This window comes from Haliaeetus albicilla, chromosome W (assembly GCF_947461875.1).
Source record: "Haliaeetus albicilla chromosome W, bHalAlb1.1, whole genome shotgun sequence".
Classification (NCBI taxonomy): domain Eukaryota; kingdom Metazoa; phylum Chordata; class Aves; order Accipitriformes; family Accipitridae; genus Haliaeetus; species Haliaeetus albicilla.
Window position 1 is genome coordinate 31,278,657 of NC_091515.1, and position 27,586 is coordinate 31,306,242.

The following is a 27,586-nucleotide window of genomic DNA, read 5'->3' on the forward strand; positions in this document are numbered from 1 at the left end:
AAACTTTACTGTATCGCTGTAGTGACAAACTTTTTGCTTGCTTGAATAACTTCAAAATTTTGGTATGTACTAATTAGATAAGTGTGACGGTCTGACAAATTATAGTCAATGTCTCAAACATTCGTTAAAGAACTTTGGCGGAGAAAATGGTCTCTGTAAAATGCTGGAGTTTTGTGAACAGGACAATGTGGCCGGAGGAGAGGGCCCCACAGAGGGTGGGAACGCACTTCTCCAAAGCCCTAATTCCTTATCTTAAGTGACCAGGAGAAGGAACACAGCATATGTGCCTGGAGGAAGAGGCCCCACGGAAGATGGGACTGTGCTTCTATCTTAAGCAGTCATGCCAGCAAAAAAAGAGAGGCAACTCCACTATGAACCCCCCCTCCACAAAGCTCACCGACCGATTCCAGAGAACCCCAGGTGTGGGAACTGCACATGTCGAGACCATCGACTAACACACTATAAAAGAAGAGAGAACGAGTTCTCAGTGCGCGCCCTCCGGAACTGGATCTCTATGCTGGCTGGACCAATGCTGGACCCAGGACTGATGAAACCCTTCTCTCTTTCTTTCTTTCTTTCTCTCTCTCCCTCTTTTCCTTCTCTCTTTTCCACAGTCCCTACACCTCATCCTTTTAAACATAAACCATTGACCAAGTCTGAGACTAGGAGTGGATCTAGCTGCCCCTGAGCTCCTCTTTGAGAAGGAGTCCAGAAAGCAAGGGGGTCTGCTCTGAACCTCGTGACTCAACAGGAGGGCTCTCCTTCTGACACAGTTTCATGTTCCTTTTTCCATTTCATTTTTCTGTACTTCCCTCCTCTTCTCAAACAGCGGCTTAACGACATGTTGCAAGGTTCATATTAATAAGTTCATGTGTACTTGGACAAAGTTAGCTAGGTTGAATAAATGTTGATTGTTGTTTGAACTCCTCTGGTGTTGTTTCACCTTAATTCTGACAAAGGAAATCCACGAACCTGAGTCGCTCCAACTTTGGGATGCGACAATAAGAAAACCTTGAGCTTTTTCAATGGTATGCGCTAAAGGTGCCAACAAACATGAGGCCTTGGGCCTGATGTGCGTCAACAGACAAGAAACCTTGGACCCTGATGATAAGCTTTGAGTTCTGCTCAGTTTTTGTAATTAAAAACTTGCCAAGGCCAGCTAACTAGGAAAAAGAGATGACCCACGCTGCGTGTGACCAAAGGGTGGACACTATGTAAATGATAATATGAATATGCATATGACTAGAACAATATAAATTTTGCTTGCTGTAGGTAACGGTGTGCACGATAGGTGGAGCGATCCCCCGTGCACCCAGCGCTGCAACAAAGAATGCCTGCTTTCTAAAACTCCACAATCAAGTCTTAGAGAGTTTTTTTGACCATCTTTTTCAGTAACAAGCCAGCACACAGCATCTTTCCCTTTTCCCTTCTTTAACTTACAAGAAGCCCACCATCTGACAAACACCTGCCAAATATCATCAGCATTCATGCAGTGGCTCTCAACCCAGGACAAATCCCACTTGGGGTTTCGCCATCCCCATTTCTCAAATTTTTCTCCCAGTTGTTGCCACTCAGAATCAAGTTTTTCATTCTTCACCATGGCGCAGGCAAACACAGACAATATCTTTACACTCACACCAAACAGATTGCCTCAACAGGCACAGCAAAGCCACTTGTGCTTGTCAACAGAACGTGTCCAAGAGAGATCCCACCGCTGACACCAATAAAATGTCAAGGTCCATTCGGATCTCTCAAATTTACAGGACAACATACTCTGTGATTTAAACTTTATTTCATGAGCTCATTAAGAAATACAATAAACAAACATGACAAACAGGGGCTCAATCCCCTCTTGCCCAGACTAGTCTATCAAGCTAAGTCACTTATTCACCATTCAAGTCATAAGGTTTCATAACTTATAACCTGTAATTTTTAATATCATGCACATATGAGCAAAAAAAAAAGAATTAGTTACCTAGCTGAGAGTGAGAGTGCTCATCCTTCCTCCTCTGTCACCGTGTGGGCATCCCCTGTATCACACCAGGAAGCTGGAAAGCCTCAGCAGTCCAGCTGCTGTTGGATCCGCTTCAAATGCTTTTTGGATAAGCTGACTTATTTATACCTTCCAGCTTGGAGGTTTAGTCTATACCATTTCCATAAGTTAGCGGATTCTGACAAAACTGCCAGACAAAAGATGATGGCTGCAGGAGACAGCAATTTGCAGGTTATAATGGCTGCATAATGGCCCTTCAGCTATTCCTGGCCACCTGCCCTGCCTAGTGATGCTCTTGCTTTGACCTAATGGCGCTGCTCCCAGCATACATCAGGCCTTAGCATGAGCTGAGTTAGCCAAAAGCTGAGCAGGAGTTGAGTGAACAGTCACACAGGCAAAAGCCAGCAGCTGTGCAGCAGCCTGCTGAGCTGTGTGTGCAGGCAGGGCTTTGGCTGATCACGGGGGCCATCTCCTGGCAGCAGGGCCCCAACTGCTGGGAAATAGTCACTGTGAAGAAGCCCCAGGGCTGGGACATCTCAAACCGGTGTGACGGTCTACCCCTGTGTCCTGGGTTCAGCTGGGATAGAGTTAATTTTTACAGGAACCTGGGAGGTGGGGGGCATAGCCGGGGCAGCTGACCTGAACTGGCCAAGGAGCTATTCCATACCATGTGACATCATGCTCAGTATATAAATGGGGAGCGGGCCGGGGGGTGGTCTGGACTTTCGGTGGGGGAAGTGGCGGAGCGTCGGGTCCCGGGTGGTGAGCAGTTGCACTGTGCATCACTCTTTTTGTATACTCTTTCATTAGTACCGTCGTTGTTGTTGTAATTTCTTTGTGTTGTCCCAGTAAACTGCCTTTATCTCAACCCTCGAGGTTCCAGGTTTTTTTTCTTTTCTCTCCTCCGTCTCCTCCCTATCCCACCGGAGGGGGGCGGGAGGAGTGAGCGAGCGGCTGCGTGGTCCTTTGTTACCGGCTGGGCTGAAACCACGACACCCTGCCTCAAGCAGTGGTGCCCGGGGGCCTCTGCTGCTCCCAGCAGTTAACCCCCCCCCCCCCGCCCCCAGGTCTGGACCCTTACATTGGCAAACACTGTGTTGATGTAACCCAGCGAGCTGTCTGCGTTCAGCAAGGACATCAGGATGGGCTGGCAGGAATCTGCTGGAGAAGCAAGGGGCAGAGAGAGAAATGATGAGCCATCCTCTCCCCACACAGAGTTACAGGGTTTTCCCTGCAAGCAGTGGCTCCTTGCAGTGTGGGCTAGAAAGGCTTGGATGAACAGGCACGACCAGCCCCATTGCCATGACATCTCAGGGCTGCCTGACACAGGATGTCCAAAACCCCATGGGTGGAGGCACATCAGGGCCACCCTCCTGATTGCTCCCTGATGCCTCATCTGGGCTCCTCCTCTGGGACAGAATAGAGCCAGGGACATGTTTATCCCAGGAGTACCCCATGAACACATGCCTCCAGCAAGCCCAGAAGGAACCAGGGATGGGGTCTTGCTCCCATGGAGGGACCAGCCTAATCTATATTTACTGCCAACCAGAAAATTATGCTTGGACCTCTGAGCAGAACCTGCCAGTGTTATGGTGCTGGGGAGGGAAGCAGCAGGGCGGCACCATCCCCCCCCACTGCTTTCAGGCACTGGGTCGCAGAGCAAGGGGCAGCCCCGCCCTGGCAGCGGTACCCGGCAGGATCCCTGGCTTGCTGTTCTTGGGCTGGTTGCCAGGTTTTTCTGCTTCTCTGCATGGCAGGAGCTAGAACAACTCAGAAAACTTCTGCAGGGCCTGTAGGGATGATTCAGCCAAGCAAGTCCTGCCTGTCAGCTCCTCTCCTTCTTCAGCTACCCCAGAGAAATGCTGTCTCGTCTCCATCCCACAGCTGGAGGGGGAGCATTAGAGGGGGACCAGCCCCTGCAGCACCAGACCCAATGCACCAGATCCTGGTGGTACCTTGAACTCCTTCTTAAGAATATTGTTGTGCCTTGAGAGCTCAGCTTCTCAAAGGCAGCAGACATGGCTGGTGATGCTCTCCACTGGGACAATGGTGCTGCTGCAGAGCAAGTCTTTGAGCAGCACCTTGTACAAGAAGGTATACTGCTCCTGCTTGAGGACACAGGTCAGCTGCACAGTCTGGAGCAGCTCCACAAGGAGCCCTGGGACTCCAGACCACCAGCTCACTGACATCGACCTGTGTCAGGAATGAGCTAGGTCCATCCTTCACCTCCCTGCCATGGAGCCCTGAAGCCAGACACCTCTCAGTGCAGGTAGCCCTGCTCTGAGAAACAGCCAGCAACTGCAACAACCCAAATAGGACCATCTTCCTGTGGTTTAATGCTCCCTCTCAGACCAGACCCCTGCTCTGGGAAAGGAAAACCAGAAAACCAATAAACTAGTTTGTCTTCCTACAAGCATCTGGATGGTCCTGCCCAACCTACAGTTTCCTCCAAAGGGTCCCAGCACTGAGCAGACATGGGGATGTAGTCCCTAAGCCAGGACACTGCTGCCCAGAAGATGCCACGACTGCAGACATCCTGAAAGCCTGAAGGACATGTGGACTCTCGTGCATGCTCCTTGCCCACAAGACAGCCCTTCTATACCAGGATGACTGGTGCATATGAATGCTGCTGGCACCTCAGAGAGTCTCAGGGGAACATGGATCCTGACTGTGTTTAGACACAACATTGAAAACAAGATCCTGCAGTCTCCATCACCTGGCAGCTCCAGTCCCTGTGGCTAGACCATGAATGGCATGGCCAGTGTGGCTTTGCATGCCAGATCCCTGGGAAGGGTAGGAAGCAGATCTGCAGCCTGACAGTGTAGGGAGCAGGTAACTCTCCTCACCTTGGTCTGCACCATGCTGACTCGCTGCTCCCACAGCCTCTGCGCATAGTGAAACACATCCACCTTCCCCATCTTCAGGAGGAAGTCCAGGGTGAAGGTTCACCCAATCTCTGTTCTGAGGACATGGAAAAGTGAGGTCCAGTGCTGCCCTGTCCAGCCTTGCCCTGGCACCCAAGCGCTCCCAGCCCAGTACCTGCAGTGCACCAACATGGTTCTGGCAGGCACTTCCAACCCCCTCTTGTTCATAGAATCATAGAATGGTTTGGGTTGGAAGGGACCTTAAAGATCATCTAGTTCCAACCCCCCCTGCCATGGGCAGGGACACCTTCCACTAGACCAGGTTGCTCAAAGCCCCATCCAACCTGGCCTTGAACACTTCCAGGGAGGGGGCATCCACAACTTCTCTGGGCAACCTGTTCCAGTGTCTCACCACCCTCACAGTAAAGAATTTCTTCCTAATATCTAATCTAAATCTACTCTTTTTCAGTTTAAAACCATTACCCCTCATCCTACCACTACACTCCACGAGAAAGAGTCCCTCCCCATCTTCCCTGTAGGCCCCCTTTAAGTACTGGAAGGCTGCTATAAGGTCTCCTCGGAGCCTTCTCTTCTCCAGGCTAAACAACCCCGACTTTCCCAGCCTATCCTTATAGGGGAGGTGCTCCAGCCCCCTGACCATCTTCATGGCCCTCCTCTGGATGCGCTCAAGTAGGTCCATCCATTTCTTATGCTGAAGGCTGTCGTGGATAGAGTGAAGCACTTCACTTGTAAGAGAGAAGTAGTAATATGTTTATTGATATAAAGCAGCAATTTAACAAAGTTTGATAGTAGATGCAACAGTGGTTTAACAAGATTCGATGGCAAGGTTCACTTGATATTTACTGCACAGAGGATAGGGTCAGACAAAACTGTCAGGGAGACCCTCCCGTTGAGTCATGAGGTTCAGAAGGAACCCCCTTGCTTTCTAAACTCCTTCTCAGAGGGGAGTCTAGGTGTGGCTGGATCCACTCTTAGTCCCAGACTTGGTCAGCAGTTTATGTCTAAAGGATTATATATGCACAATCAATCCTTGATATCACTTAGCTAAGATTCCAAAGTTTAGCATGCTATTAATCACTTATCGAGAATCTGTTGCGGCAAGGACTCTCTCAACCTCGAGGAGTAACCTTGAGAGGCATTCCTACTCAAAGGGAGATCCTGGTGTGCAGCCTGCTGCCGTGCAGGAAAGCTCAATGGGCCCTGGGCTCTCCACTATTTATGGAGTAAGATAATTGACTTATAGTCATATTTGCATACCGACTGCAGATGTTAGTTTCTTCCAAATTTGGCCTGAGTCAGACATTGACCAGCACTGTGGTTAAGTGGGCGCATTGTTCAAATTACCCCTTGGCTATTGTATTGTTATCTGTCTTCCCCGAATCCACTTTGAGCCGGATGCAGCCATCACGACCAGACCGCCACTGGCGGTTATCACTTGAGCAGGTTTACAGGAAATCCAGGTCAGTTTGGGGGCGGTGGGGGGAGCTCACCACCACAGAGGCCCCAGAGCTGAACACAGTACTCCAGGTAGGGTCTCACGAGAGTGGAGTAGAGGGGGAGAATCACCTCCCTTGACCTGCTAGTCGCACTTCTTTGTATGCAGCCCAGGATACGATTGGCTTTCTGGGCTGCTAGCGCGCATTGCCGGCTCATATTCAGTTTTTCATCCACCAATACCCCCAAGTCCTTCTCCGCAGGGCTGCTCTCAATCCCACTCATTGCCCAGCCTGTATCCATGTTTGGGATAGCCCTGACCCAGGTGAAGGACCTTGTTCACCATCTCCACTAAGCACAGGAGTTTGGCAGGGTTTCTGGGGACCCCATGGTCTGGTCACAGCAGGTAGTGAAATTGCTCCACCACTCTTGGGAGACCACAGCCTGCCTGCAAAGAGGGAGACATGGCTGGGAGCAGGAACGAACCTGGAAAACTGCGCAAAGTAATTGCATGCCAACAAGTATGGAGCAGTGGAGAAAACCATGGCAGGGATGCACCAGCACACAGTGTTCCCCCCAGCACCTCTACCACAATGACTGCTCCGCTATAGCTCACCAGACAGCAAAGGGCAAATTTACCCAGCACACAGCCACACAATTCAGTTTGTTCTCTCATTCCCCATATTGCAGACAGTGAACTCAGAGCAGTAAATGCAGCTTGTGCCCCAGAGGAAAAAAAAAGTCTCAGTGTAGTCTTTCCATAGTCATCAAAAAGCCCTGACTTCCCCAAATAAGGCATTTCTTAAGGCTGCTACTACACTGATATGAATGTAGTCACTTTCATACCCGTCCATTATGTATTTTTCCCTAAACATCACATTCACTTGGCCTGAACTAATGAACTGCTATGTCTCACCATCAGGTGCTCTTGGAGCTTTACCTTTCAGCTAGACATTGCTCTGGGCAAGACAAGAAAAAGACAAGAATATGCATAACTGCAACTTCTTTATTTTGTACCTGTTTTCCCCTCCTTGCAGCTCCTTCAGTTTCTGCTTATTATCTGAGGTATAACTTCAGCAGAAGTATCCTTCTTGAGAATAGAATAGAATAGTTCAATTGGAAGGGACCTACAATGATCATTTAGTCCAATTGCCTGACCACTTCAGGGCTGACCAAAAGTTAAAGGCATTAAGGGCATTGTCCAAATGCCTCTCAAACATTGACAGGCACAGGGCATCGACCACCTCTCTAGGAAGCCTGTTCCAGTGTTTGACCACCCTCTCAGTAAATAAATGCTTCCTAATGTCCAGTCTAAACCTCCCTTGGTGCAGCTTTGAACCATTCCCACACATCCTGTCACTGGATCCCAGGGAGAAGAGATCAGTACCTCCCTCTCCACTGCCCCTCCTCAGGAAGCTGCAGAGAGCAATGAGGTCACCCCTCAGCCTCCTTCTCTCCAAACTAGACAAACCCAGAGTCCTCAGCTGGTCCTCATAGGACATGCCTTCCAGCCCTTTCACCAGCTTTGTTGTCCTCCTCTGGATGCATTCAAGGACCTGAACATCCTTTTTAAATTGCGGGGCCCAGAACTGCACACAGTATTCAAGGTGAGACTGTGCCAATGCTGAATGCAGCAGGATAATCACCTCTCTTGACTGGCTGGTTATGCCGTGCTTAATGCACCCCAGGATGCAGTTTGTCCTCTTGGCTGCTAGGGCACACTGCTGACTCATATTGAGCCTACTGTCAACCAGCACCCCCAGATCCTTTTCTGCAGGGCTGCTCTCCAGCCACTCCTCTCCCAATTTATACTTGTGTCCAGAGGTACTCCATCCCAGGTGCAGAATCTGGCATTTGTTCTTGTTAAATTTCATGTCATTGATGATTGCCCAATGCTCCAATCTATCCAGATCCCTCTGCAAGGCCTCTTGTCCCTCAAGAGAGTCAACAGCACCTCCCAGTTTGGTATCCTCAGCAAACTTGCTAAGGGTGCATTCAACCCCTGCATCCAGATCATTCATAAATATATTGAACAAAACTGGCCCTAGAATTGAGCCCCGAGGAACACTGCTGGTGAATGGTCGCCAGCCAGATGTAGCCCCATTCACTACAACCTTTTGAGCCCTGCCCTTCAGCCAGTTCTTCACCCAGCGCACTATGTACCTGCTCATCTGTCGTGGTTTAACCCCAGCCAGCAACTAAAGCACCACGCAGCCGCTCACTTGCTTCCCCCCCCACTCAGCGGGATGGGGAAGAAAATCGGGAAAAGAAGTAAAACTGGTGCGTTGAGATAAGAACGGTTTAATAGAACAGAAAAGAAGAAACTAATAATGATAATGATAACACTAATAAAATGACAACAGTGATAATAAAAGGATTGGAATATACAAATGATGCACAATATAATTGCTCACCACCTGCTGATCGACACCCAGTTAGTCCCCGAGTGGCGATCCCCCCACCCCCATTCCCCCCAGTTTCTATACTAGATGTGACGTCACATGGTATGGAATACCCCGTTGGCCACTTTGGGTCAGGTGCCCTGGCTGTGTCCTGTGCCAACTTCTTGTGCCCCTCCAGCCTTCTTGCTGGCTGGGCATGAGAAGCTGAAAAATCCTTGACTATAGTCTAAACATTACTTAGCAACAACTGAAAACATCAGTGTTATCAACATTCTTCTCATACCAAACTCAAAAACATAGCACTGTACCAGCTACTAGGAAGACAATTAACTCTATCCCAGCTGAAACCAGGACATCATCTCACAGTTGGACAACTTGTGCAGAAGGATGCTGTGAGGGACAGTATCAAAAGCCTTACTAAAATCCAGAAAAACTACATCCACCACCTTCCCTTCATCCACTAGGTGAGTGACCTTATTGTAGAAGGATATCAGATTAGTTAGACAGGACTTTCCCTTTGTGAACCCCTGTTGACTGTGCCTGATGATTCCATTGTTCTTTAACTGTATTTCAATAGCACCCAGTATAATTTTCTCCATGATATCAATGAGAAATGTTATTATGTAAGCTATCTTAAACCATTAGTAAAGCCTTTGACACCGTTTCCCACAGCATTCTCTTGGAGAAACTGGCTGCTCATGGTTTGGATGGGTGTACTCTTCGCAGGGTAAAAAACTGGCTGGATGGCCAGGCCCAAAGGGTGGTGGTGAATGGAGTTAACTCCAGTTGGTGGCCGGTCACAAGTGGTGTTCCCCAGGGCTCAGTACTGGGGCCAGTTTTGTTTAATATCTTTATCTGTGATCTGGATGAGGGGATTGAGTGCACCCTCAGTAAGTTTGCAGATGACACCAAGTTGGGTGGGAGTGTGTTGTGCAATTTGGTATACTACTTATATATAACTTCTTAGCATTAGTAGCTAAATTTGCTGAAGCCTTAGGCCACAAGCTGTGAACTTTCACCCAGATATGCTGAACTTTTACCTAGTTAAGTAAAAGAAGGCCCCAGAGCTGGTTCGAGCTGGAAGATAAGGAAGTAAGGAAGGCCGCTACAATCGTCAGCTGACGCAGCAACCTTAGAGATAAGAGAAGAAACGGCCCACCTAGAGACAATGAAAGGACCCAATGAAGAATGGGAAGACCCCAGACCCTAATATTACTACTGGTCAGAACTGTCGCATGAGGGGTGGGGAATTTAGATCGTAAGAATATAATTGCCCAGGAATTTCTTTGTTCGGGGTCCCTCTTCAGAGGCACCCAGCTCAAGTTGCTCTGCATGTCAGATAAATAAACCACTTATTTACTCAGCAGATTGGTGGCTCATCTTCGAGCAGGAACCTAGGGCCGAGCCCTGTTGACAGTGGCATAATTCCTGCAGGTGGCATAATTTCCTCAACAGTGTTGATCTGCTCGAGGGTAGAAAGGCTCTACAGGGGGATCTGGACAGGCTGGATCGATGGGCCAAGGCCAATTGTATGAGGTTCAACAAGGCCAAGTGCCAGGTCCTGCACTTGGGTCACAACAACCCCATGCAATGCTACAGGCTTGGGGAAGAGTGGCTGGAAAGCTGCCTGGTTGAAAAGGACCTGGAGGTGTTGGTTGACAGCCAGCTGAATATGAGCCAGCAGTGTGCCTAGGTGGCCAAGAAGGCCAATAGCATCCTGGCCTGTATCAGAAATAGTGTGGCCAGCAGCAGCAGGGAAATGATTGTCCCCCTGTACTTGGCACTGGTGAGGCTGCACCTCAAATACTGTGTTCAGTTTTGGGCCCCCTCACTACAAGAAAGACATTGAGTGTGTCCAAAGAGCAACGAAGCTGGTGAAAGGTCTAGAGAACAAATCTTATGAAGAGTGGCTGAGGGAACTGGGGTTGTTTAGTCTGGGGAAAAGGAGGCTGAAGGGAGACCTTATCACTTTCTACAACTACCTGAAAGGAGGTTGTAGCGAGGTGGGTGTCAGTCTCTTTGACCAAGTAACAAGTGATAGGACGAGAGGAAATGGCCTCAAGTTGCACCAGGGGAGGTTTAGACTGGATATTAGGAAAAATTTCTTCACCAAAAGGGTTGTCAAACATTGGAACAGGCTGCCCATGGAAGTGGTTGAGTCACCATCTCTGGAGGTATTTAAAAGACATGTAGACGTGGTGCTTAGGGACGTGGTTTAGTGGTGGACTTGACAGTGTTAGGTTAACGGTTGGACTTGATGATCTTAAGGGTCTTTTCCAACCTAAATGATTCTATGATTCTGTAAACTTTCTGTTCAGGTTTAGGAGCTGCAAGTGACCATGGAGCTTCAATGTGGACTCTCTACAGATTGGCCCAGATGACAGGCATGCACCTGTCCCATCATCCTGAAAAGCCTGGATGTACAGAGATGCCATTTTATACCCTTTGTGATCACCTTATCCAAGCCCTCAAGGATGCAGGATGTGCTCATGTGCATCAGTCCATACTCAGCTGGGATGACCACTGGAGCTGACTGCTTGCCTTTGCCTTGCACAGAAACCTGGGGCCGATGCCCTGGAATGGCATCCAGCAATAGCAGCACTGACCTGCCAGTGCTGGAGACCAGGCAGGGCTCACGGCGGTGTCTCTCAGCTGACAGCTCCCACCAGCTGCTGAAACCCAGAGGCATCCTGCATCCCTATCACAGCTACATGCCAGGCTTATCTTCTGCAGTCAGAAGATGCATGTGACAAGGCCTGTGGCAATCCTGGTGTTGAGTGTCACAGTGAAATCCCCATAGACCTGCTCCTGCTCTGTCCAATACTGCTCGCACTTGGTCTGTCAACAGCAGCGAGACCGCTAAGCACTAGCAAACTCATTAGGGGAGTGTTGCAAGCCAGAAGTGGTGTGGAGCTGCTCTCTGCCCTTATTGATGGCTGCGCTGGGAGCAAAGCAAAGCAGGCAAGGAAGCCTGGGTCCTGGGGAGGCCTGAGCTGAGCACAGGCTGAGACAGTTTCTCTACCTTGTTCTGCTCCACTAAGCCCGTCAGCATCACAATGACCAAGGTCTTCTCCTGCCAGACCATCTGCCATAAATCCACCACCATCCCAGGCAACGGGCCTTGGGGAGGAAGAGAAGAGCCCTGTGGCAGTGTCCAAGCCATGGAAGTCTAGCTGCTCCCAAGCACGGCATAGATGTTCCCAGGCTATGAGCAGCCCTGGGCTTCCCTCTGCCTGGGCACAGAAGCACCTAGCAGGGGGTGCTTGGCACTTTGGCTTCATCACCCATGTTAGAAATTGGGACAAGGAAGAGGGAGGGCAGGTGAACCCAGGGTACGTCAGGGATTCACTGCTGCTTCAGGGGCTTCCCCATCCAGATCTTCAAGATGACCGTGAGCTGCTCCCACATTTAGGGTCCTATTTCCTGAAGAGCATTTCTGCAGCTTTGCAAGGAGCCTGAGACCTCCTCACTGCATGCTGCGCAGAGCAGACTAATCCATCCTGGCTTTGCACGGTTGGAAGGAGCCTGTCTCTGAGTTCACTGAGTGCAGATGTGTCAGGCATTTGCAGGCTTGTCCTTGTCACACCAGCCACCAAAGGGAACAAGCCAGGCTTGTGGGTGGAAGGACCATGTCCTCAGCTTGGGCAGTGCAGGGACCAGCTCCAGCTGGTCACTGCCAAACTGCCACTGAGGCCTTCCATGCCCTGCAGCAGCCATAATCACTGTCCAAGACAGAGGCCCAGGAGATACAGTGCCCTGGACTGAGCCATTAACAGCTCCTAGGCTGCTGTCCCAGTTCCCCACCCCCCAAATGGCTTGCAGCAGGGACTGGCATCTCCTGAGTATGAGGGATGGGAGCGCTCACCTTGAGCTGCAATGAAGAAGCGTGGACTCCGGTAGCTCTGTGGGGGAGAGGTTCAAACAGCTCTAATCACACAGGTTAAATGTTTAGCAAGGAATGAAATAAAGGACCCATCCTCACAGGCACCAGAGCCCTCAGCACAGTGTGTCCCATAGCACCACTCCCAGTCAGCACAGAGAGCAGGTACGCAGAGGCTGCATCTTGGCTCCTGTCCCCTCACATCGTGAGCAGGTCCCTTTTTGTTAGGGATGAGAATTGCACACAAATTGGGTCATTCCCTCCGTTTCCCACAAATAGCCACCTCTGGATGGGACACGGCAGTGTTCAATGACTAACAGCAGGAACAGGTATACAATGATTGTCGGGGAATGCAACGAGTCTACGGAATTCCTGACAGTTTGAGAACAGCGCGACCTTGAGCAGCTTGTAGTATATCCTTGAAGAGCCTGGAAAGATCCGAGAAGACCAGTACAAAAACAAGATAGTGATAAGAAGAACCGTCCTAACGAACTCACCAATCATGAATTGTTAGTTACTAACCAAACCAATCATATACTAACACATACTCTAAAGAAAGGTATAAAAAGCTGTGTTAGAACAATAAAGTAGGCATTTTGCATGATCTATTACTTGTCGTGTCCGTCTCTACCGCGACAAATGGTGACCCCGACGCGTCTGAGCGAACAGATCATCTAACGGCGATATATCTAGCACTAGCAAGAAGTATACCGGCGGCGACGAGAGCTGCGGAGGAGCGTACAGGCAAAGAGACGAGCTGCGGAGACGGACCCCGGTGAAGCTGAGAGCAGTGGAATCTGCCTGGTCCAGACCTGAGCCTAGACACCTAATAAGATGAGCCACCGGGGACTAAACTGTTAGAATGGGGCAGCAATTAACTAAGGAAGAGGAGACAATTTTGTCTACCTGGAAAGCCCTGTTAAAAAGAAAAGGGGTTAAAACCTCAGAACAAAACCTGAGAAGGATTTTATTATGGTGTAAGACCCAAGGCTTTCCAGCCACAACACTTACTGCGTTTAGTGTGGGTGCATGGCAATCTGTGGCCTTGAAAATGTTTGATGAGATCTCTAAAGGGCAGAAAGACCTGTGCGAGTTGGCGGTCATATGGCATTTACTAACTGAGACTCTGAAAGAATGGAAAGCAGAATGTGATGCGAATGATCAGCAAAAGAAAGATGAGAAATCATAAAATGTTAGCAAGGAAAAAGCTTCTGCTCAAGTAACAGCTGCGGCCGATGCTGCAATCTCAGCAGTAGCAGGCAGAAAACCCCTCACGAGCAAAATCAGATCATACCCTTATTCACCTCCTCCTCCTACGCCATTAAATACTTTACCGGGCGACGAGGGGCCCTCCTCACCTACTGGTGCGGCAGCTGAAGGGGTGACTCCATCAGCCCCCCCCAGGAGAAAAATGTGGCGATTAACACCGAGCCGGAAAGTGTGGGCCGTACTGAAATTGAGGGCCAAAAGGACGGTGAGAGTCAAACTGAATGTGAGGGCCGAACGGAAAGTGAGAGCCAAAATGAAACTGAGGCAGAAAAATCTCTAATTAATGCTATGCGATCTCTACAGCTCGCAGATAAAACTATACCGAAAGAACCCCTGCCATGGACTCTCCCTCCATCCACAATAACTGTGGTCCCGAGATCCCCTGATCAATTCTGGGAGGGAGTTAGAAAATACGCTGCCGATTCTGGCAACTGGGATCTAGTAGAACGCCTCAGCCCGTGCTCTCTAACACCAGCGTTTCTAAAGCCTCTAGATAACGCAGCAGGGGCTCCTGTTACATTTCCTGTTTTCAAAGCTGCTCCAGGCACACACCGGCACGATGAGCACAATCCAATCGGCTGGAGAGTAGTGCAGGATTTGCAGAATAAAGTACAAAAATACGGAATCAATTCTCCTGAGGTGATGCAACTTATTCGTATAATCAGCACAGATCTGCTGTGTCCATATGACATTATGCATCTAGCACAAGTGCTGTTTCAGCCCGTACAATTGCAAGTATTTCAATCTACTTGGAGGCAGATGGCACGCGCAGCAGCGCTGCAAAATTCACGACTGCCACAGGATGACCCGAGATTAGGCCTCGGAGAGGATGCTTTGCTTTGTGAAGGGCGGTTTAGTAACCCTCAGCTGCAGGCTACATGGCCTCCGATTGCTCTCGAACAAGCACAAAATATAGGCCTTATGGCAATAAAGCAAACCATGGACATGGCAGCTCCGAAGCAAAAATATGCCACTATCCGCCAAGGCCCCACAGAACCTTTCTTACAATTTGTAGAAAAAATATCTGCCGCCCTGGAAAAACGAGCGCGAGAGGGCGCGCGAGGACAACAAGTCCCCTCCCGACAGCCGGCCAACTCCCCTCTGCGAACAATTGTCAGCCGCAACAGCTGGCTCAGCAGGGCTGGATGTATCCACCGCCGACACAATAACTATAGTCACGAACGACATCGTTAAGGTCCCTCTTAATGCAAGGGGTCCTATCGGACGAGGACTGAGTGCATTGCTATTGGGAAGATCAAGTAGCACGTTAAATGGAATAATTGTACATGTGGGAGTCATTGATGCTGATTTTACAGGTCAAATTTGCGCGACGGTTTCGACCCCCTACCCACCAGTAACAATCCCTAAAGGTACTCGCATTGCTCAACTTGTTCCTTTTTCGAGTTCTATTTCAAAAGCAGAACAGCGACTGCGATGTGATGGAGGCTTCGGCTCTACGGGACCCCCTCAGGTCTGCTGGTCTCAGACTGTCTCATCATCCCGACCACATATGATGTGCACGCTGTCGAATCATGGAAGATCTCCGACTACAGTAAGGCTTGCAGGGCTCCTGGACACCGGAGCCGATGTGACTATTATAGCCGACTATCTGTGGCCATCCACCTGGCCGACAGAGGAGGCTGGTATGGGAGTAGTGGGGCTGGGAGGATCCACACGAGCCAAGATGGCAGCCACTCCAGTTATGATTACTAATCCTGAGGGCCAACAAGCAGTTGTTAAACCATATGTGACAGCAGCTCCCCTCAATTTATGGGGGAGGGATTGCTTGTTGCAGTGGGGGGTGAGAATTACCACGGATTTTTAACGGGGGCCACTGTGCTGCAGGGTGTTAGACAACCCACGCTTGTTTTAACCTGGTTAACAAATAACCCTGTGTGGGTGGATCAGTGGCCCCTACCAATTGAAAAATTAAAGGCCCTGCAAGAATTGGTAGCAGAACAACTAGCTGCCGGACACATTGAACCATCTCACAGTCCGTGGAATACTCCAGTGTTTGTGATAAAAAAGAAATCAGGTAAATGGCGATTTTTGCATGACCTGCGGCAAGTCAATGCTGTCATGGCCACGATGGGGGCTCTGCAACCAGGCATGCCTTCACCTGCCATGATCCCTCAAGATTGGGAAATCATTGTCATGGACCTTAAGGGTTGGTTTTTTACAATTCCATTAGCTTCCCAGGATAAAGAAAAATTTGCATTCTCTGTGCCTTCTATCAATCATGCAGAACCAGCAAAAAGATATCAATGGAGAGTTCTGCCGCAGGGCATGAAAAATTCACCAACCATTTGTCAATGGTTTGTTGCACAAGCTCTGTCACCTGTAAGGGAAAAATTCCCCACTAGTTATTGTTATCACTACATGGATGACATTCTGTTAGCATCAGACAACAAGGAGCAGTTGAATGACATGAAAAATTTGGCCACGAATTCGCTACAACAATATGGGTTAGTTATTGCCCCTGAAAAAGTGCAAGAAATAGCACCCTGGAAATATTTGGGAATGACAATTACAAACACGCAGGTTGTGCACCAACCTGTGAAACTTAACCTTGCGGTTAAGACACTCGATGTACAGAAATTAATGGGATCCTTGAACTGGATCAGGCCCTATCTTGGACTGACCAATTCACAGTTACAACCTCTATTGGACTTATTAAAACATTCCAATGATCCAACAGAACCCAGAATATTAAATAAGGAAGCGTTAAATGTAATTCACACGGTGGAACAATGTATATACAAGAAATTTGTTTCTCGAATTGATCTGTCTCAATTGGTACAATTCTTTGTACTAATTGACAAAACTGTGCCATTTGGTGCTTTGGTGCAGTGGAATTCTGAGTGGGATGACCCATTACATATTTTAGAATGGATGTTTTTGTCATTCCGACCACGAAAAACTGCTCCTGGCTTGTTTGAACTTATTGCTGATGTAATCATAAAAGCCGGAAACCGATGTGTAGAACTAATAGGACGTGATCCAGCTACGATTGTTTTACCTGTTCAAAATTGGTACTTTGAATGGTGTCTGGCAAACAATTACAAGCTGCAAGCGGCTATGGCGGGTTTTCAAGGACAGATCTCATATCACCTACCATCACACCCACTCCTGAAATTTGCTCGGGAAATACCATTTGGTCAGAAAAACTTAAGCCAGCCGGAACCTGTGAAAGGCCCTACTGTCTTCACAGATGGTTCTGGGAAAACAGGTAAAGCAGCAGTAGTCTGGTATGAGAACAATAACTGGAACAGCAAAGTAGTACATCAAAATGGTTCTCCACAAGTAGTAGAGCTGCGTGCAATGGCTGTTGCTTTTTCTATTTTTTCTACTCCTGTAAATATTGTAACTGACTCAGCGTATGTAGCTAATTTAGTTTCTCGACTAGACAAAGTGGCTTTGACCATGTCAGACAATCAATTATTATTTGATGTGCTTTTAGAACTCTGGAAAAGTATTCAACTACGAACAGAACCTTATTTTATCATGCATATCCGGAGTCATACCACTTTACCAGGTTTTTATACGGAAGGTAATGCCAGAGCAGATGCTCTTGTTTCTGCTATGGCTCTGACTACTGTTCCTAACATCAAACAACAAGCTATATTATCACATCAATTTTTTCATCAAGGTTTTTGAGCTTTACGAAGGCAGTTTGGTTTGTCCCATGCTGAAGCTCGCTCCATTGTAGCTGCTTGTCCTGATTGTCAAGGAATTCACACTCCAGTGTATTTTGGTACTAATCCCAGAGGTATACAAGCCTTACAGATTTGGCAATCCGATGTTACTCATATCAATGAATTTGGCAGACAAAAATATGTTCATGTTTCTATTGATACTTATTCTCATGCTTTGGTAGCAAGAGGAAAAGATGTAATTCGACATTTCCAGAAGGCTTTCGCTATGCTTGGGGTGCCTCGCCAAATTAAAACAGACAATGGCCCAGCATATGCTTCACGAAAAGTTCAAACATTTTTTAATCTGTGGGGCGTTACTCATGTCACAGGAATTCCCCACTCCCCAACAGGACAAGCAATTGTTGAGCGTGCACATGGCACGTTGAAGCAGCAGCTTCAAAAACAAAAAGGGGGAATGGTTGGGGAACCACCACAGGCATGTTTAGATAAAGCAGTTTATGTTCTTAACTTTCTCCATTATGGGGACAACTCTTCCCTACCTCCTCTTTTTCAACACTTCTCTTCTCTCTGTTCAACACAGAATTTACAAAAGGGTATCAAAGTACGTGTTAAAGATTTAATTACTGGTCAGTGGAGTGGACCATGTGAGCTATTAACCTGGGGAAGGGGTTATGCTTGTGTTTCCACAGATGCTGGTCCTCGCTGGGTTCCTGCTCGGTGTGTTCGGCCTGTATTGGAACCTGCCTCAGGGTGAAGGATGGGTGGTCTCACAACCTAAACAAAATGTTTGGGTCACTTTAGCAAACATGACACACCAGGACACCTTGTGTCTCGCCACCGCAACCCCTGAAAATCCATTCTCTACATGCTTGGTAGGACTACCTGTGGACACCTGGCCGAACCCACTGCAGATCCCAAATCTCTGTAATTCTCCAAAAAGTTGCACAAACAACTGGGATCGTGTGTATGTGCATCTTTCACCAGTCACCCAGGAACCCCAAGAGTTAGAATTATTAAGATCTGTAATGATGGATGCTTGTGTGTTCTTTAATTACTCTTATAGCAATACTGCTCGCCAAGGCCAAAATGTTAATGCAACTAGTATTCTCTATCGCAATGCAACTGCATGGTGTAATTATACCGCACCTAATGCTTCACGATCTTCTGTTGTTCCTTTTGCGCTACCTCCTGGTGTGTTTTTAATCTGTGGAGATCGTGCCTGGGGAGGCATTCCATTTAAACTGAATAGAGGCCCGTGTAGCCTCGGACGCCTCATGTTATTAACACCAAATATGTTAACGATTCTGAACGTGACTCGAAAACATAGACGAGTCCAGAGGTCTATTCATCAGTTTAGCAGTTCCTGTCAAGATGACGTTGAATTCTGGAATCGAGGCCAGATTTTAACAGCCTCCATATTGGCACCAGGAGTTGGCGTTGCAAATGCCTTAAGAACTTTAAATAAGTTAGGATGTTGGCTTAGTAAGCAATCTAAGGCTACCTCTTTAGCTTTAAGTGGCCTTCTAACTGATGTTGGTAGTGTTAGACATGCTACGCTGCAAAATAGAGCTGCAATTGATTTCTTGCTTTTAGCACAAGGACATGGTTGTGATGAGTTTGAAGGGATGTGTTGTATGAATCTATCTGATCATTCAGAATCCATCTTCAGTAGTATTCAACAATTAAAGAAGGGAGTCAGGAAGCTGACAGAAAGCGATGAATTAGATTGGCTGACAAAGATGTTCAAGGGTTGGGGATTGTCTGGATGGTTGATATCTCTGCTCAAGATTGTGGGGGTAGTCATCCTGGTTGTGATAACTGTGCTCCTGATGTTGCCCTGTCTTTTCAGCCTTCTGCAAAGGGCCCTGCAGAGGGTGACCAGGACAATATTTTTAGCACAAATACAAAAAGGGGGAATTGTCGGGGAATGCAACGAGTCTACGGAATTCCTGACAGTTCGAGAACAGCGCAACCTTGAGCAGCTTGTAGTATATCTTTGAAGAGTCTGGAAAGATCCGAGAAGAACGGTACAAAAACAAGATAGTGATAAGAAGAACCGTCCTAACGAACTCACCAATCATGAATTGTTAGTTACTAACCAAACCAATCATATACTAACACATACTCTAAAGAAGGGTATAAAAAGGTGTGTTAGAACAATAAAGTAGCCATTTTGCATGATCTATTACTTGTCGTGTCCGTCTCTACCGCGACAAATGATGAATGATTAAACTTGCAGGGAGATTTGAGGAGCAGAATAGGATTCTCCAGCTGGATATAAAACAGTGGGACCAACATGATGATTTTGGAAAATCCCTCTGGGTTTCAGTGGCCACAGGGGATGAGATGAGGAGCTCAGCATTACTGAATAGCTGGAGGGACACCTACACCAGACCAGCACCCTGCACTGCCCAACCACCTCCAAGTGCCTGTGCCAACTCCTGGAGATTTCTGCTTACATGGGATGATGCTTTTGTAGCAGTTCTTGCTCTGATTACACAGCTCCTTCCTGGCATCGCAGGGATACAACAAAGTGGAGGCCAGTTTCTGCAGAGGAAGAAGACAAGTGCACTCTGCATTAGCACATGTTCTGGGGCTGGCCAAGGCTGACTGCATTGCACACCCGAGGAAGGGGTCAAGGCTGGGTGGACAGTGCAGCCAGATGTGACGGTCTGACAAATTCAATGTCTCAAACATCTGCTAAAAGAGCTTTGCTGGAGAAAACGGCCTCTGTAAAAATGCTGGAGTTTTGTGAACAGGACAATGTGGCCAGAGGAGAGGGCCCCACGGAGGGTGGGAACGCACTTCTCCAAAGCCCCAATTCCTTATCTTAAGTGACCAGGAGAAGGAACACAATTTATGCCTTCCTGGAGGAAGAAGGCCCCACGGAAGTTGGGACTGTGCTTCTATCTTAAGCAGTCATGCCAGCAGGAAAAGAGAGGCAACTCCACAATGAACCCCCCCCTCCGCAAAGCTCACCGACCGATTCCAGTGAACCCCAGGTGTGGGAACTGTGCATGTCGAGATCATCAACTAACACACTATAAAAGAAGAGAGAACGAGTTCTCAGTGCGCGCCCTCCGGAACTGAATCTCTATGCTGGCTGAACCAACGCTGGACCCAGGACTGATGAAACCCTTCTCTTCTCTCTTTCTTTCTTTCTTTCTTTCATTCTCTCATTCTCTCATTCTCTCTCTCCCTCTTTTCCTTCTCTCTTTTCCACAGTCCCTACACCTCATCCTTTGAAACATAAACCGTTGACCAAGTCTGAGACTAGGAGTGGATCTAGCCGCCCCTGAGCTCCTCTTTGAGAAGGAGTCCAGAAAGCAAGGGGGTCTGCTCTGAACCTCGTGACTCAATGGGAGGGCTCTCCTTCTGACACAGTTTCATGTTCCTTTTTCCATTTAATTTTTCTGTACTTCCCTCCTCTTCTCAAACAGCGGCTTAACGACATGTTGCAAGGTTCATATTAATAAGTTCATGTGTACTTGGACAAAGTTAGCTAGGTTGAATAAATGTTGATTGTTGTTTGAACTCCCCTGGTGTCGTTTCACCTTAATTCTGACAAAGGAAATCCACGAACCTGAGTCGCTCCAACTTTGGGATGTGACACCAGACTGTTACTAAAAAAGACAGTCAAAGAAACTCTCTAAGACTCAATTTTGGAGTTTTAGAAAGCAGGCATTCTTTATTGCAGTGCTGGGTGCAAGGGGGATCGCTCCACCTATTGTGCACACCATTACCTACAGCAAGCAAAATTTATATTGTTCTAGTCATATGCATATTCATATTATCATTTACATAGTGTCCACCCTTTGGTCACGCACAGTGTGGGTCATCTCTTTCTCCTAGTTAACTGGCCTTGGCAATTTTTAATTACAAAAACTCAGCAGAACTCAAAGCTTATCATCAAGACCCAAGGTTTCTTGTCTGTTGATGCACATCAGGCCTGAGGCCTCCTGTTTGTTGGCACCTCCAGTGCATACCACTGACAAAGCTCAAGGTTTTTCTTATCTAATTAGTACATACCAAAATTTCGAAGTTATTCAAGCAAGCAAAAGTTCGCTAGTACAGCGATACAGTGAAATTTTCCTTCTCCTGCCTTTGTTCAAGGCATCAAGACAGGAAAACAAAGCTAAACCAGACCTGATACTCTCTCAGATGTCCAGCACTATGCCTGTTGATTGATTCATTCTCTGTTCTGCCTCTATTTCTGCCTTCTTAAACCTCTTCAGAGCCTCCATCAGTTCCTCCACCAGGATCTGTGTGTTCAGCTTGCACACACCTACAGGGATCACAAGGACAGGAGTTTAGCATGCACCTGATGGCTGCCCCTGGAGCACTGCAGCTGGGACTGAGCTGGCATTTTGGTGGGCAGGACCCCACCAAAGCCTAGATTGTCCCTTCCCATGCAGGTCCCTCTCTCCTGGGAGGTGTCCCTTTCCCCAAGACAGCCAACTCTGATCCCCCTGTTCCTGTAAGGACCTTACAGAATCTGTAAGCAACCTGCCTGTGCTTTTAACAGACAGCTTGTCCAGACAAGGCATGCAAGACTTTTCTCATACTGCATCTCCTCAACATCTTCACAGGGGGATAATGCTGTTGCTCTCTGAGGTTTTTGAACTGTTGTACTTTCGCCTGCAAAACAGCAAGTCAGGCCCATAGACCAGCAGGAGAGACAGAGGAGAGGGTGTTGCCCATGTAATAGCCTTGCCTCCCACCTTGCTTTATCTCAGGGTCCACTTGGACACTCCCTGGCAGTGCAGGGAGCTGAATGCCCCATGGCAGCACAGACAGCAGGAGAGGTGAGGCACATACTGACGTGAAGAGCAGGAAGAGCAGGAAAATCCCCAGTGCCAGGAGAGCCACAACCAGCGTTAGAGCCATAACCACGGCCATCCTGCCCAGCGGAGGCACTGGCACCTACCCTGCAACCAGCACAGCCCAGACTCAGGCTCTCACACTGTCCTGGTTTCAGCTGGGATAGAGTTAACTGTCTTCCTAGTAGCTGGTACAGTGCTATGTTTTGAGTTCAGTATGCGAAGAACGTTGATAACACTGATGTTTTCAGTTGTTGCTAAGTAGTGTTTAGTCTAAAGTCAAGGATTTTTCAGCTTCTCATGCTCAGCCAGCGAGAAAGCTGGAGAGGCACAAGAAGTTGGCACAGGACACAGCCAGGGCACCTGACCCAAAGTGGCCAACAGTGTATTCCATACCATGTGACGTCCCATCTAGTTTAGGAACTGGGAAGTGGGGGCAGGGAATCGCCGCTCGGGGACTAGCTGGGTGTTGGTCGGTGGGTGGTGAGCAATTGCCCTGCGCATCATTTGTACATTCCAATCCTTTTATTATTGCTGTTGCCATTTTATTAGTGTTATCATTATCATTATTAGTTTCTTCTTTTCTGTTCTATTAAACTATTCTTATCTCAACCCACGAGTTTTGCTTCTTTTCCCAATTTTCTCCCCCATCCCACTGGGTGGGGGGGGAGTGAGTGAGTGGCTGCGTGGTGCTTAGTTGCTGGCTGGGGTTAAGCCACGACACACACAGCCTAAACCAGGCGGCAGGAGATCCCATAGGGGTATAGGGTGAAAAGCATCTTCCCTCATCTCCCACCACAGGCTTTGCATTGGAGAATAGCTAAGCTGGTGCAGAAAGAGTAGGTGCTTGCTTGGTGTGATACCCTTCAGCATGGGTCCTGTCTCCCTGACTGTCTCCAGGCATGGCCAGAGCCTGGTGAGGTGTTTGCGTTTCTGGGGTTGCACATGCACCAGGGGAGCACTAGGACTAAGATGCAATATGTGATGATGGCAGGGACACTGAACAGTGTCCAGCTGTGCAACACCTGCCCAAGTGGCCTGAGGTTGCCCAAAGCTCATCTACCATAGATAGCCTCAAGATCCAGAGAACTTCCAAGAAGATGGAAATAGGAGTTGATTAGAGCAGCACCCCCATGTATGGGAAATGAAAGGTTTCCTCTGCCCCCCCCCACAACAAGACCCCACCGCTCCTGTGCTCGGCCAGCTCCTCTCCATGGGAAGGAGCCAGGCTGGGAAAAGAGAGGATGGGGGAGAGACCCTCAGGCCCAAGGAGTGAGGAGCCCACTTACCAACAGAGAAGCTGTAGCACACATAGGTGAACTTCTCTGCCTGTTGGAGGAGATGGGAGGGAGAGCTCAGGCCACTCCTGCCCCGCTGCCCACCCTTAGGGCAAAGGCCTCCCACCTGTGGCAGTACACTCCCCAGCCCCCCCCCAACCAGAAACGAAACTTCTCCAGGCAGGGAGAAGAGGAAAAAAAAACTAAACCCTGGAGGCCGCAGGTTGAAATTTGAACTGGCCAATCGAGACGTGCCAAGTACACAGAGGTGACCTTCTTGGCCAATAGGGATTAAATGACCACAGATCAGATATAAACGGGGTCCTGCTGGAGGACATGTTGGAATCAGTCCTCCTCGGAGCAGTGGGTCTGCAGTCAGGGACTCCCCCTTGGGTCGGGGCACCACCTGAGGTAACTCCTTGAGGGAGAGAGCCCTCATCTTTTAGGTGAGTGATATGCACATTTTGAGTCATCACTTTTGAATCTTAAGAATTCTTAAGTTGGCTGTGTAGTACTAATTCCACTTACATCATTGAGCCTGTAGTTCACTAATGTTACCGGAGTTCTAGCTAACTTTTCTACTGAAGAATAAATCTGACTTTTAACACCTGTTGGATTTGAGTGTCCATGCCTCTGTAACACCACCCACGGCCATGAAATCCCCCAGCTGTGGTCAAGGACCCTGGGGACACTGTCCTGCCAAGGCACCCAGGCTCTCAGCACAGGGTCTGGGAGCAGAGCCTGTGCGGCACTGCTGCTTGCCTTTGGCAGCCAGCCCAGACCCAGCCAAGGGGCCCAACCCCATCTGGTAGTGTCCTCGGGGAGCAGGAGCCCCCCGTGATGGGTAGCTGCTGTGAGCGGTGGATGAGGCGGAGAAAGGGCTATGTAGTCCCAGACCAGCCAGAGGGCAGCATTGTGGTAACCCTGCTCATGGATCCCATCACCCAGCACAAAGTCTGTGGGGTGGTGAGGTTGAGCATGGTGGCTATGTAGGCACTAGGCTGCTGGCTGGCGTTGAAGGGCTGCGGCTCCCAGAGGCATGCGCCTTCCACTGCCGTGCCATTGTGTGTCATGGCCACAATGAGCTGGTGCTCCCTGCAAGGCAGGGTAGTGAGAAGGCTGGGGGAGATGGGGACGGGAAGAGTGGGACAGAGGCGGCTGCAGGCAAGCGCTGCTGGTGGGGAAACCCATCTCGGGGCTGTGGAGAGCAGAGCTGCTAGGGGCTGCACTGACCTTGCTGCCTCAGGGGGCCAGGTGATGGGGCAGAGGGGAAGTACAGTCGATTGTCCCTTGGGATGGGGAGATGTCATGGATGCCACGGCAACCTGAGGCCAGGTCACTGGTATGGTAATGCAACAAAGCAGGCACTGTGGTGACATCCCCCACAGGAGGAGCCCTGAACTTCTCTTTTCTCCTGCAACTCATCACAGCCTTCTCTTCCCTGCTCTACCCAGGCTGCCTGCACACAGCTCCAGGCAGAGAGGCACCTGGCAAGGTGAGGGGGACCACAGGTAGTCTGTGGTCCCCTGGTACCTGGTATCCAATGAACTTCCCTTTGCAGGAGGGCAACACCTTTCATCTGAGGGACCCCATGCTGGCATCCAGCCACAGCTTCTCCAGAAGCACAGGAGGACAGGGTCACACATGGAGCTGGTGAGGAGGGGCTGAGCCCAGAGCAGGGTGCAGGCAGCTCCTGGCCCAGGGGACAGGCTGCAAAGGGACCCCCCCCAAGCAGGGTTTGTACCCCACAAAGGGTGCATGTGCTGCAGCAGCAGGAGCAGCATCAGTGTGGTGAGGAGGGGGAGAGTGAGGTGGGGACGTGCTCTGCTCTAGGGCCCTGCACAGCCTCTTCCCCAGAGCCCCACAGGCTCCATGCAGCCCTTATTCCAGGACCATCACTGCAGGGAGCAGATGCTCTGGCTGAGCTGCCAGGCAAAGGGCACCTTTATATTTCATGTAGGTGGGCACATAACCATTTCCTTTGTCCTGAGCAGCTGTGTGAACAGGATCATGCTGGGGGCAGGGAGATGGTGACACTGTAGACAATGAAGGGCTGCAGAAGGGGACATGCAAATATTCCCTCCTGGCCATGTAGCATCTCCTCTCCCTTCACCTCCTCAGCCTCACAGGGAGGGGAGGAAGGCATTGCCAGATGGCATGTGGCCTGCATGCTCTGGCAGGCATTGTGAGAGACTGAAAGAGTTAATGTCTCAAACGTTGTGGGGGGGCAAGTTCAGCATAACAATGAACTACAGGTGAGAACTACAGGTGAGAACTACAGGTGAGAAGCACAGGACATCAGCAACAGGATGGGGAGGGCATGCTGGAGGATGTGCAGTTCCGTGTTCTGAGCAGGGCAGCTCACCATGTATGGCCAAAGATCAAACCACAGTCATGCCTGCAGGGGAGGAGAAGTTACTCCCCAAATGACCCCTAAGCCCACCGACCCATTTCCTGAAGGTTCCCAAAGCACAAACCGGGCATGACACCCAATTAGCCTAATGAGTTCGAGTGCCCGCCCGAAGGAGGGGCAAGGAAATGATAAAAGGACACAAATTGAAGCCCCACATGCTCACGCCCTCCAGAACTGGACCTTTAGACTGATTGGACCAACATTGGACCCAGGACCGGTGAAATCTTTCTCTTTTCTTTTTCTCTTTCTCTTTCTCTCTCTCTCTGTCTCTTTTTTTTCACAACCCCTACACTTCATCCCTTTAAACACAAACCTGTTGACCATGTCTGGGACTAGGAGTGGATCTAGCCACCCCTGGGCTCCTCTCTGAGAAGGAGTCTAGAAAGCAAGGGGGTCCACTCTGAACCTTGTGACTCAATGGGAGGGCCCTCCTTATTTTCTTCCCTGAATTGATGTATACAGATACCATGGGTTACACGGTTTACTGAGGTAGTTTCATGGCAATTCCTGTGGAGAGAAACCCCGCCACCTACTGTTATGCCTCCCAAGTTCAGGTTGCTTCTGCCATAAATAAAACGTTCAACTGATCGTTTGGTGTTGTTTCACCTTAATTTAGCCCGAGGGAATTCCAAACTCACCACGACCCCTCCCTGGTCTGTCCAGCCCAGGTTGTGACCGGCATCAGGGATCCTGCAGATCCAGTTCAGTTTGATGCTGTTTGTGGAAAACTCCAAGGTCCTGGGAACATCCTGGAGGACCTCTGTGAAGGAAACATTGAAAGAGAGTCACTTCCTTCCCTTCCCCTCCCAGCCTTGCAAGGGTGCTGCAGTCAGCCAGCCCTGCTCCCCACCAAGTTGGGAGGGAGGGGAAGCAAGAGGCTGACTCTGGTCACTCCAAGTCACTGGGTAGGGGAGCAGGAGGAGTTTGGGGTCACGACATGCTCAGAATCTGGACATGAAAATTTGGGAGAATTCCCACTGCTTGAGGCAACTGCCCCTGTGGACACATATTTAGCTAACAGTCACAAGAGCATTCCAGATGCCTTTAGAAGACCTTGAACAGAATAAACAAGAAGACAAAAAAAGAAAGATGCCAATTAGAAGAACACAGGTGCACATTCCACAATAAAGGGAACTTGGCACAAAGAACCTCAATTTGGCAGTTTATCTTGACCAATTAGACTGAGACAAGTTTCGCATGTTTTAGTTGGTATAACCAATTATGTCCTATGTTTATGCACGTGTACAGAGTTAGTATAACCAATTATATCTTATGTTTATGCGCGTGTACAGTGTCGATATAACCAATCATATTTTATGCTTGTGCGCGTGTACAGTGACTTTGCAGAGTATGTGACTATAATTATGTGTGTGTTTTAGCAATAAAGGGTAATCTGTTGTCTGCTTTCAAGATTACAGGCATCCGTCTACTTCAATCTCCTCAAATGGCGACCCAGATGGGACTGCGGGCCGAGAAAACGCTGGAATTGCTGGAAGTGCGTCCGGAGGAGACTCTAGCCGAACGATCGTCTAGCCAGCCAGACTGAGCGGACAACCT

At 49.0% G+C, this 27,586-nt stretch overlaps 1 protein-coding gene and 1 long non-coding RNA gene across 2 annotated transcripts in view; both read right to left on the bottom strand.

Moving 5' to 3' along the window:
• Positions 1–27,586, bottom strand: part of LOC138683487 (uncharacterized) — a 162,351-nt gene that overhangs the window by 22,728 nt on the left and 112,037 nt on the right. The gene's annotated exons all lie outside the window — the stretch shown is intronic.
• On the bottom strand, positions 1,023–26,968 carry LOC104312184 (receptor-type tyrosine-protein phosphatase epsilon). The gene is given in 30 exon segments (XM_069775581.1): positions 1,023–1,163; positions 3,075–3,154; positions 3,684–3,783; positions 3,949–4,098; positions 4,840–4,954; positions 5,033–5,076; positions 6,647–6,756; positions 11,435–11,552; positions 11,737–11,834; positions 12,580–12,616; positions 13,274–13,289; positions 17,032–17,059; positions 19,075–19,101; positions 19,979–20,066; positions 21,666–21,715; positions 21,718–21,804; positions 21,906–21,958; positions 22,107–22,157; positions 22,342–22,442; positions 24,514–24,581; positions 24,584–24,711; positions 24,850–24,896; positions 24,898–24,955; positions 25,067–25,227; positions 25,590–25,627; positions 25,630–25,809; positions 26,320–26,407; positions 26,668–26,789; positions 26,880–26,920; positions 26,964–26,968. Coding segments are annotated over 30 exon segments (2,430 nt in total).